Genomic DNA, 12,776 nt, shown 5'->3' on the forward strand with positions numbered 1-12,776 from the left:
TATTTATCACCCACGCCTGGTTTTGGGTTAAAAATACTGATGTGAAAGAAATACTGACCAAATACTGAATGTGTGAACGTGGCCTTATGCTGTGCCTGATGAAGAGACCTGAGCAGTCTGGAAAGCTTGCTATTTATTACCATCTTTTTAGTTAGCCATTAAAAGATATAACCACTGAGGACTCTCAAATTGTAATATTTTTTCTGAAATGATAGTAATTCTATTCGTAGAACTGAGTTTTTATTTAAAGAAAACCTATTAGCCGATTCATGGTGTGCTAACCACAAGAAGTATGAAATAGCAACAGGCTATGTGAATAAACTATGTTTTCCTCTAAAACACTACAACATTTCCAAGAAAGCAAGAGAAAAGTTTTGGTTTCAGCAAAAAAAGGGTCAACAGGCTAGACCTCTTCCAGCTCCTTCCCACTAGGTTTGAATTGATTAAGAGGTCTCTCCTTAATAAAAGCCAGAAGAGAGACACCCATCAGGAACTTCTTCACAAGTCCAGCACTTTTTAAAACCTACTTGTGGTAAGGGCAGCAGATTCTCCATAACTGGAATAGTGTACATAAAAAGTAGTTAGACATAAAGTATTATAGTATAGTACCAAACTGTAGTGCCTGCAAAAAAACATAGCACAGTATCAATAGAACAGTATTCCTTATATTACTCCATGCATCAGAAGCCCAAGATTCTACTAAAGAACCCTCCACATCTGGACACCCCAGAGACCAAAACATGTTTGTCTGCAGATCTGTCACTTCATTTCACAATGCAAACTGCAGGTTCAAAGGATCTAGTCCCATCGGGGGTATTAATAAAAATAGTAATAACAGTTCCTTTTTTTGAAATAAAATTCCAAAATATAAAATTTACAAATCACACCCCTGTTACTGAAACCTAAATAACAAAATGTAACACATAAAAAATAACATACTTAGTATCTCGCCATACATAATTGTCCATAAAGACAAAATATCATATTTATCTCATATGTTGGGTCTCTAAAAAAAATGGCAGAATTACTGTTTTTGGGTTACTTTGCCTCCCAAATAATGGAATAAACCGAAATAAGAAGGTTATAAAAACCCCAGAGTAGAACCACTCTAAACTACAGCTCATCACACAATAAAATAAGCCATCATACAGCTCTATTGATATTCACTGAAAAATCAAAAAAAGTTATAGCTTTTAAAATATGATCAAACAAACCAATTTCTCTTTATTGACAGTTTATTTTTTAGCTTTTTTTTAAGTAGTAAAACATGAAAAAAAAGTTTGGTTTCAGCATATTCATATTGACTTTTAGAACAAAATTAAAGGGGTTGTCCGGTCTAATTTGATAGGTCAGCAGTTACTCTGTGTGACTACAGACTTATGAATCCCCCAGCACATGCACTGTGCACTGCGGAGATTCGCCAATTTCTGAGCCGGGACGGGGGGAATGTATTTGTTATGCATACTCCCGGCCAGAATCCGACTAGTGGGCGTGGCCTCGCTCCATACGTTTGTATGGAGTGAGGCTTTGCTCGTCTAGTGACAAGGCCATCCAGTGGGTGCGGCCATCCAGTGGGCGCAGCCTTGCCAATACAAGTGTATGGAGCAAGGATGCGCCCACTTGTTGGTTTCTGGATGGGAGAATGTATAATGCATTCATAACCTCCGTTCCCGGCTCAGAAACCTGTGAATCCCCGCAGAGCACAGTGCCTGCAGACATCATTTTAGACCAGACAACCCCTTCAACTTGTCATTTTTACTGAAAAAGGGAACTTAAAAAACAATTGTTAAATTGCTGTTTCTTTTCAATTCTACCGCACTTGCAGTTTTTTTTTTTTTTACATTATATGGTTAAACGAATAATGCCATTCAAAACTACAACTCATCTGTTAAAAATGTGGTATGGTTATGTTGTTGGAAAAATAAAAATGTATGACTCTTTAAAAGAAAGGAAAATTTTTTAGCTAAAGCGAAAAAAGAAAAATTTTCAAGAGGTTATTAATATATGGAATTTGTATTGTGAAACCTCGTTGACAGAATTGTTTTAAAGGACCAGGTTTCCGAGTCGCCAACCCTAACCCTTAGGTCATTTTCACCTTACTTCCTTTCATGTGATACTTTGAGTCCAACAAAACTTCATGCCAGACATGTGTAAAATAGGGATGTGATCAGTCTCAGTCTGAATTGTGCCCCCTTTCCACAGATTATTTAACGTATGGGAGTAACGCACATTTTTACCTTTATTGTGTATGGAATCTAATAGGGAAATGAAGCCCCTTTAAAAATACCCAGTTATTGTGCAACTTAAAATCCCACTTGTATCAATGCATAGCATGAATCTATTTTAATATATGACCCCCATACTCATTTTAACCTTTTTATAACTTCTGATGCAAAACATATCCATCTTTTGCAATTATAATTTTCACAGTTTCTTTAAATATTAATCTGCCAGTATGGCAGGTTTTTAATACTAATTTAGAAACAGCAGTCGCCATGATGGAAAAATATGCAACAAGCAGTGCAGGCCTCTGTTTTAATATGTGTCCTGTTGCTAGATATTCTTCATAATGACTGTGCTGCCTGAATGCATCACATTTTATAAATCCCTTCGTAGCAGGTGTATTAAATAATGTCTCCCTGGTGTACCATGCTACTCTATATAATCAATATTCATATTGCTTACTGCAGCAAATGAGCACAAACAGAACCTAGCACCTTGATGAGATTAGTACTGTAAATATAATAGGTAACTGGCGGAATACGTTGGTGGCTGAACATTCTGCAAACTTCTTTCCACCCTCGAGAGTTGTGATGTACTGGAGTTTAATAACTCAGCAGGAGCTGCACAGCTATGGGTCATTTACTTGCATGTACATAGTAAAAAGTCTCTGAGGTCATTCAGCAGGAAAGGAAACCCACTCTATCACATATTAATGCCTAAGGCCTGCTCTCGGAGGGTTTGGCACTGTTTCGACTCCCAGAGACGTGAGAAAATTAGCTGTCATTAACTAAGAACCCAGTAATGAGATTGTTACACCCAAGACCTTCTAAAGGTGCCTTTGTCTACAGCAGAAAGGTTACTATTTTTTTCTTTTTCAGACATAACTACTGTTGTAGACTTCATTTCATTATCATCATCATCATTATTATTATACCTTTTGCTTATTTGTGCATTTTTCAGATGTTTTCTGTTTGCGTCACTAAAATTTTACGCATTTATGCCACAAAGGAAAAACATTTCTAATTTATTTGAGTTCACTCGAGAATTATTTTGATAAAGCTTTGAGAAACAATTTAGGACATAAAGGGTAAAATAGGTTTGGAAAAACATGGCTGCTTTTTTCCAGAAACACATCACATCTGTCCAGGAGGTCTGTCTGGTACTGAAGCTTAGAGCCATTGAAATGAATGGGACGGAGCTGCAATCCAATACATAACCTACGAACAGGTGTGGTAATGTTTTTGTAAGAAATGTTTTTAAAATCCTGTTCATCCCCTTTAAGAAGAATGATGACATCACACAAAAATATTCTGACATTATTCTGACATCTATTATACACAAACGCATCTCCAGTTTTAACTACATCATAAGCTTTGCTGATATGATTGAACACCTACTTAGGCAATATCATCGTTGATTTTTCAATAAAAAAAATTATAATAAATATGGCCAAAACCAGAACCCTAAAGAAAAGAGGTGGCCGATTAATTTTCCCAAGTGGTCACATTAGGCACTGTGATTGTTGAGGAGGCTGAACTTAATTCTGCTCATTATTATAGTTTTATATTAATTTTCATCACTTAATATTGAGCAGAATTAAATCTGTCGACTCGCAGCTAATGCATGTTATGATAGGGTTTATTGTAACTTGTATTCTTAGCAACTAATCAAAATCATATAATTTACTGTTTTTTATAGAATTTATAAAATGCAGTAAATCATACTGCTCCTATTAATCAGTCCTTTTACCTTCATCAACAGCTCCTAACACAATATGATGCCCTCACAGTCCCCCCACTCAGTATGATGTCCCCTCACAGCCCTTTAAACAGTATGATGTCCCCTCACACAGGATGTTACCACACAGAGTACCCCACGCAGTATGATGCCCACACACAGCCACCTTAAACAGTATGATGTCCCCACAAAGCTCTCTTACACAGTATAGTGTCCCCTCAAGGCCCCTCAAACAGTATGATGTACCCTCACACAGTCCCTTTACATAGTGTTAAATCCCTATACAGAATGATGTTTCTATAAAGCCTCCTTGCACAATATATTTCCCTACTTAGCACCCTTGCACGATATGATATTTCCCCACATAGCCCCTCATACAGTATTATGCCCCATTCAGCCCCCTTGCACAATATTATATCCCCACCAGCCCCCTTGCACAGTATTATTCCCTTATACAGCCCCCTTGCACAGAATCATATCCCCACACAGCCCCATTGCACAGTATTATGTCTCCACACAGCCTGCTTGCACAGTATTATGTCCCTATACAGCCCACTTACACAGTATTATTTCCCCACAGCTTGCCACTATGTACTCACCTGTCCTCATTCCCTCGCTGTTCCGGTCTGCAATGTGTACTGAGGCATAGCTGATGCGATGTATTGATGTCATCATGCCTGCTGCACTGTCAGATGGACAGGTTCAATTATGTAAGAGGGGGCTGACGGATTCCTGTTCCATCATTCTTTTCACCAGTATCTGCATCCTGAAGATTCAGAATTCAGTGAAAGTGAGACTCCAGGTGGCCGCGTGGTTTGGCATGCCACTGCATCAAGCCTTTTTGGCTGCCCCGGTCCACGGGCCACACCAGAACAGCCAAAGTACTGCATGTGGACCACGAGCTACACTTTGCCCAGGTCTCTGGTTTGAATAGAGGATTCCAAAATTTCCTAAACTGAGTACAAGTCTGTAAAGAATACAGTTTCACCACCAAGTGTTGTTACTAAAATCTATATTTACAAAGGTGTTATTCATTATGTATATATAATTTTATTAATAAATATATAATATATATTTTTTAAAGGGTTATTCCAGAAAGATGGATAGGCGATAATTTCTAGATTGTTGGGGAACCAACTGCTAAAACAAGATGGCTATGTCAAACATGTACACTGCCACTCCATTTTTTTCTCGACTACATTCCGCAGTATCATAGAAAATGAATGGAGCACCAATGCACATGCCTGACCATCCCTTATGGCAATTGGTGGGGCCTCAGTACATCTAGAAGTTCTAACCTATCATGAATGGTAACTTCTAGTTATCAGAATACTATGTCTAACTTTGGTGAGTGATTGCACTAAGACTTCTCCACCAAGAACAAAGGGGTCAAATAATTTAGGAATGCACTCATATTTATCTAACTCTCATAAAGGATTTTTGCAACTTTGAATGTTAATAATGTACTGGCTTAGAGCAGCTTTAGATTGTAATAAAGACATGTTATATTAACTATAGGGTAACAATGGAAGGAATACTTTTCCAAACAATGTATATCAATCTAGTACCAAGCTAATGTTCTGTGTGATTTACAGAAATTTCATACATATACCAAAGGGAGAATTATGGTGGGTGTCCCAACCCAAAGAATCCCCACTGATTTTTGTTGTGAAATAGATATGGAAATAGTGCTAACTAAGCAATGCCACAATATTTGCTTTGCGAATATGAGCATATCTAGCAAATATTGCACAAGTGTATTTTTTTATATTCTCATACCCATACACATTACAATGAAACTGAGAATGCTCCAAAAGTCAAGCTATGACGTGTTCTGTATATAGAGTTATATGGAGACACACGGATCGATGATTCCAGCCCTTATATGATTTCTATAGCACTTTGTACACAATGGTATTTGGAGTGGTTTTGAGTGCTGTGACTTTTTCTTGTATAGTGAAATGACCAATTGCACTGAAAGATCATTTCTAAAGTAACTTTAAATGATCACCAAAGCAGTTTCTTCATATATCCATTTCCATCTTTCATTTAATTTTTCTGGACTTTCTAAACCTTTAAACAAAGGATATTTGTAATTTTTATTAGGAAAAAAGTGATCTAAGAGAAAGGATTTACCAAAATATTTCAGTACATTATTTTGGGGTTATAATGTAACAGACAAGCCTTAAAAATGTGAATCTAATAATATGCTGCATTTTCAGCGAAACTCATGGTTTGTTCCATATTGTAACAACAGCCGCAAAACCTTTTTGATTAAGTAGATAAGACCTGCATCGGGATATAACATTGTTTTGAAACGTGATCTCATATTTTCTCTGGATTATGGAGCTGAGTTTCACTAAGAAAACAAGAGTTCAGCATTCTTTGATTATTATCATATCCTTTGAAAGCATTGTTGTACATTATGGATGGATAGATAAATAAATGAAGACCGAAGGAGAGTGACATTCTGATTTTATTTAGCTTACAAAGTGCCCATGTTGCTTTTCTGTTTAACCCTTCTTTAACATTGAGAAGAAAATACTCGTAGCTATATTTATGATAAAATTCTACTATGCTAGCATACTGGGCTGTTATTTGTTGCTGTAGGCTTTAAAACCAATTCAGATACTTGCATCATATCATAAATACTGAAATGTTATATATAGTCCAAAAATTTGCAACAAAATTTTGTGTCTATAAATGCAGTGGAGTACACAAATTATGTACGGAGAAGAAAAAGTCCTGCTGTCAATAGAAGAAACTGTTCTTCACTTGAACAGTGCCCAAACTTTGGAACTCCCTACCCAAAGAGGTGATATAAAAGGGGTTGTCCAGAATCTACACTCAGCACCCTAAATAAACAGCTCTTATATGTTCCGGTAGTGGCTGAATGAAAACAATGTGTAGAGCCAGAATAGTGCGGTTCCCTACATTGTCAGACTTGGTGCACCTTGTCATCAATTAAAGTGAATGAGAGATAAGTTTCAGGGCCTGAGAGGGGCAACTAAGCTAAAAAGGAAGGATCCATGCTGTTCCAGAACAGTGCACTGTTTCCATCCAACTGGTACTGCAACCGATAACAGCAGATCGTTGGTGGTGCAACGTGTCTGACCCGGACCGATCTGATCTTAATATCTTACCCTACTCATAGATCATTATTCCAGTTAATCCCTTTAAGGCATTAATGACAGCATTCAAAAAATGTCCTAGACATTTATTTTACTTTCAAAAATATATACATTTATAATTAATTTTAAAAAGATTCAGGGAAATGATCCAATTAGGAATATTTTTTTTCTTTATAATGCTACCTTCAAACATAGGTTTTTACAAGCTTTTATTGAATGTCTTTTTTTGTCAGATAGTATTGACGTGTTTATTTTCATATTTTAGTTTTCTTTGGAAATCCAGCGGAGAAAAAATACCATACCAAGAGCTTACTATGTATTAATAAAAATTCCAAAAATTCTAGTAAAGGCACATAAAACACAAATATACAATGTCTGTGTTGTGTTTCATAGTTTCCTATTAATAGTAATAAGAGAGAAGATCTTAGGGCACTCACCAAGCTGCATAAAAAACATCCTTTATTTCCAAAATATGCCCATATTATGGGAGAGAGTTACATGGTGTAGCACTGGATAACAGCTGTTTCGTGTTCATTTACACTTTATCTGACTCTCTGTTAATTAGTTTCCTATTAACTAGTAGCTAATATCTTGCTGCAGTGTTTTGGCCACAAAAACACAAGAAAAGAAGAAAAATTCAAAAATGTTGTATTTTTCCTAAAAGGGTTGAGTAGAGCACCCTAAGAATAATTAAGGTTCTCTAAGAATTATTTTTTCATCAGAAATTGCAGTTTTTAAGCCAAAACCGGTAATGGATTCAGCAGGAGATGCTTTATACTGTATATCCCATTCCTTTGGATTGGGATGTCTGGCTTTGGCTCAAAAAACTGTAGTGGTACTTTTTTAAACCAAACCTGCGTGTAAAACCACCCTAAAGATATATGCACTGTACGCCTTTAAGACGCCATCGCAGTTGGTGGTCTTTTTTTTAAGCAGTTTCACTGGTGGTCTTTCTTTTGTGGTGGCTGTTCCACTAGCGTCTTTTTTCAATAATTTAATCTGCAACCAGCGAGCTGCTTCTTGGCGTAAACCATCTGAAAAATGAAGATGCTACTTCTTTTAACCGTTTTATGGTTTCTGAACCCTGAAACAGTTAAAAAAGGAACAAATGACTGAATTTGTGCACAGCAATGTCGTTTTTGAACTGCTGTACATCATGCTATTTTTTTGCGGCAGTTTTTCTGCGCTTTTTCAAGAGGATTCCAGGTGGAATCTGTATGAAAAATACACTGTGTGCACATATCCTTAGCCAAAGTTATATACAATTGCCCAGGGAGACTTGTTCTGCCATACACTGCATCAATCAGCTAAGGTTTATGTAGATTAAATTTAAAGTAAACTTTTCTATATCACCATGTGACATCCAAATAATTATCTTCAACATTTTCTTACTTTAGGAGACATTTTTAGTATTTTTGAAACCTTCACCCCCTGTATAATTTGGCAATGTAATGAAATTTTTAGACAAAATAAAGTTTTCCTTTACTTATTTATTATAGTAAATTCAGCAAAAAATGCCATATTTTGTGAAGAAATATTTTTAAAAAACATTTTATTAAAAATGCACTCTAATGAAAGCTGTACTTTTAAAGAAATGTCAGTACTCCTCATAGGCCTGACAGCCATACAATTACACTGATAGACAGGATTTGGGTTTTATTAGTTCTTATATTTAAGACCACATAACTCATGATGCAAAAAAATGAATGGACTTTAATCTATAATAACACAGATAAATTACATGCACTTTATTACCTACGGTAATTTCTTGGCAGTATATATTTAGAAAATGTTGTATTCACTGCACGTCATCTAGTGACTTTTATAAAGAATTACTCTCCGTTATGAAAAACCAAGTTGATTATTTCCAGTTTTAGATGAGTATTATTATGTCTTACCTCCAGGGAGTCATCTGCGTTTTCCATCCAACAATCAGTCCAAGTGGCCACAATAAGAAATCCGGCAGACACAAATGCAAGAAAAAAGCCAATGTATTGTGATAGGTTCCTCACTATGCCAAAACCGGCACTTGAGGTGTCCATAATATTAGACTAAATACATTGGGTGACAGATGAAAGATTAGGATAAAACTTTGCAGGGTATAATGGTTGCTGTGTCCCACACCAAAAAGATTACTTTTAAGAAGGAGACTGCGTAAGAAGCTCTACGACAGCAAGAAGGGTACAGATTACAAGATGTAGGCAACAGCCAGTCACCTTAGTCATGAGATTTCGAGGTTGAGAAGGAAATGGAAGCATAGTTCACAATGAACTGTGGATACTTAGGCAGAGGGGAGTAGGATGGGGGATAAGTGAAAAGAAAGACGTTCACATCACAAAGAACAGTTAATTATTGACCATTACTTCACAGCTCTATTGTTATAGGTGTGTGACAATGTGAATGCACTTGCTGCATGTGTGATTTTGAGCACATCGTAAATGTATCCAGGAGAAAAATACATCCATAGTTGTGTCCTAACAAAGGCTGCCATCACTTAAGGCCCTGACGGAAGAAATCTGGATGATTAATTTATTGGTATAATACACCAATCAGAAGTTTTTTGGTTTGTCAATCGCCAATGATTAATATACAACTTAACTTTTATTTGTTCATTAAGGAACACATAAATTTATGTGTGCTAACCTGTGGTGCCCAAAAGGTGATTGGGATACATGCATTCAGATTTCTTTAATGAACAAACAGAGGTTAAATTGTATTATGCTCTTCTAATGAATAATTTAACAGCTGGATTAACCCCTTTCTAGCCCATGACTAACTAATACGTATCTGCGCCCTGAGACTAAAGAGTCTGATACATATTAGTACGCCTGATTGTCACAGCTGACACCAAGTACTATGTGCAGGGAGTGGTCCCACACTGCTCCCTGCACACTAACCACTGAAATGCTGCGATCAAAATCAATCGCAGTATTGCAGGAGCAAGTGTGGAGGTAAGCGCGATACCTACCTCCTCTCCGGCGTCTAGCGGCGTCTGAGTCCGGTTCCGGATGTTGTCATGGTGACCCGATGTCATCATGACAACATCCGGGTCACCAGGAGGCAGGAAGTTACTATGGTCATGCGCAATGTGCGACCAAAGTAATTTCTCCCTGTGCAGCGCTGCCAGGCTGTATACCACAGGGATGGTGCTGCATTCCTGTGCTATACAGCCAATCAGGCTGCAAAAAGTGAAAGTCCCATAGTGGGACAATGTGTAAAAGTAATAAAAATGTCAGAAGATGAAAAAAAATAAATTGTAAAAATATTTTAAAAAATAAATAAATAAAATAAAAATATATTGTACCCATAGATAAATAATCTTATGATAAAAAACAAAATAAACAATAAAAGTACACATATTTGGCATCGCCGCGTCCGGAATGACCTGACCTATAAAACTGTCCCACTATTTAACCCCTTTAGTGAACACGGTAAAAATAAAAACGAAGGAAAAAACGATGCTTTATCATCATACCGTCAAACAAAAAATGGAATAAAACGCGATCAAAAAGACGAATGTAAATAGTAGTGGTACCACTAAAAACGTCAGCTTGTCCCGCAAAAAACATGCCGTCATAAAGCTCCAACAGCTGAAAAATAAAAAGTTATAGCTCTCAGAATAAAGGGATGCAAAAACAATTATTTTTTCTATAAAATAGTTTTCATTGTGTAAAAGTTCCAAAACATAAAAAAATATATAAATGTGGTACCACTGTAAATGTACTGACCCGAAGAATAAAGCTACCTTATCAATTTTACCACACGCAGAACGGCATAAAAAAAAACAAAAAAAACAATTCCTGGATTGTTGGTTTTTGTTTATTCTGCCTCACAAAAATCGGAATAGAAAGCGATCACAAAATGTCACGTGCCCGAAAATGGTACCAATAAAAATGTCAACTTGTCCCACAAAAAACAAGCCATCACATGACTCTGTCGGCCGAAATATGGAAAAATTTTAGCTCTCAAAATATGACAATGCAAAAACTAGTCTTTGCAAAAAAAAGGGTTTTTTAGTGTGTGACAGCCGTCAATCATAAAAACCCGATATGAATCTGGTATCGCACCGACCGAAGAATAAAGTAGTCTAATCACTTATACCGCATGAGGAATGGGGAAAAAATAAACTCTAAGGTTATGGTTAGGGTTGGGCTAGGGTTAAGGTTGGGCTAGGGTTAGGGTTTGGCTAGGGTTAGGCTTCAGCTAGGGTTAGGGTTGGACTAGGGTTAGGGTTGGGCTAAGATTAGGCTTGGGGTTGGGTTGGGGTAGGGCTATGGTTGGGCTAGGGTTAGAGTTGGGCTAGGGTTAGGGTTGGGCTAGGGTTACGGTTGAGCTAGAGTTAGGGTTGGGCTAGGGTTAGGGTTGGGCTAGGGTTAGGGTTGGGGTTGTATTAGGATTGGGGTTAGGGTTGTGTTGAGGTTGGGAAATTTTCAGAAGTAAAGAAAAAAACTGACAACGAAATGTCGACTAGTGTTGAGCTCAAGTGCTCGCTACTTGAGTTTGCATCGGGTGCACGGGTATGCACCGAGTACAGCGGGTGCTCGAGTGACATGCTTGAGTCTCTGCCCCATGTGTTTTGCAGCTGTTATACAGCCAAAAAAACCTCGCGGGGATTGCCTGCCATGCACGAGCGATCCCCTGCATGTTTTTTTTGGGTGTCTAATTACTGAGAAACATGCAGGTGGGGACTTGAGCATGTCACTCGAGCACCCGCGATACTTGGTGCTTACCCGATGCAAACTCAAGTAACGAGCACTTGCGCTCAACACTAGTCGCCATTTCGTTGTCAGTTTTGGTGTTTGGTTTAGTTGTCAGTGGTGGAATTATATACTTTAGAAACAAGTGTGAAATAACTGAAAATATGTCTTATATTCTAGGTTCTTCAAAGTACAATAGCCACCTTTTGCTTTGATGACTGCTTTGCACACTCTTGGCATTCTCTTGATGAGCTTCAAGAGGTAGTCACCAGAAATGGTCTTCCAACAATCTTGAAGGACTTCCCAGAGATGCTTAGCACTTGTTGGCCCTTTTGCCATCACTCTGCGGTTCAGCTCACCCCAAACCATCTCGATTGGGTTCAGGTCTGGTGACTGTGGAGGCCAGGTCATCTGGCGTAGCACCCCATCACTCTCCTTCTTGGTCAAATAGCCCTTGCACAGCCTGGAGGTGTGTTTGGGGTAATTGTCCAGGTGAAAAATAAATGATGGTCCAACTAAACGCAAACCGGATGGAATAGCATGCCGCTGCAAGATGCTGTGGTAGCCATGCTGGTTCAGTATGCCTTCAATTTTGAATAAATCCCCAACAGTGTCACCAGCAAAGCACCCCCACACCATCACACCTCCTCCTCCATGCTTCATGGTGGGAACCAGGCATGTAGAGTCCATCCGTTCACCTTTTCTGCGTCGCACAAAGACACGGTGGTTGGAACCAAAGATCTCAAATTTGGACTCATCAAACCAAAGCACAGATTTCCACTGGTCTAATGTCCATTCCTTATGTTCTTTAGCCCAAACAAGTCTCTTCTGCTTGTTGCCTGTCATTAGCAGTGGTTTCCTAGCAGCTCTTTTACCATGAAGGCTTGCTGCACAAAGTCTCCTCTTAACAGTTGTTGTAGAGATGTGTCTGCTGCTAGAACTCTGTGTGGCATTGACCTGGTCTCTAATCTGAGCTGCTGTTAACCTG

At 38.0% G+C, this 12,776-nt stretch overlaps 1 protein-coding gene across 1 annotated transcript in view; it reads right to left on the minus strand.

The window, feature by feature from the left end:
- CLDN16 (claudin 16) overlaps nt 1-9,133 on the minus strand; it is a 111,523-nt gene extending 102,390 nt beyond the window's left edge. The window contains exon 1 of the mRNA XM_073673102.1: nt 8,990-9,133. Coding sequence (XP_073529203.1) covers nt 8,990-9,133 — 144 coding nt within the window. The remainder of the gene's footprint in view (nt 1-8,989) is intronic.
- Nucleotides 9,134-12,776: the final 3,643 nt, after the last annotated feature.

This window comes from Phyllobates terribilis, unplaced genomic scaffold (genome assembly GCF_046119375.1).
Source record: "Phyllobates terribilis strain yellow unplaced genomic scaffold, ASM4611937v1 Scaffold_3__8_contigs__length_932513732, whole genome shotgun sequence".
NCBI lineage: Eukaryota > Metazoa > Chordata > Amphibia > Anura > Dendrobatidae > Phyllobates > Phyllobates terribilis.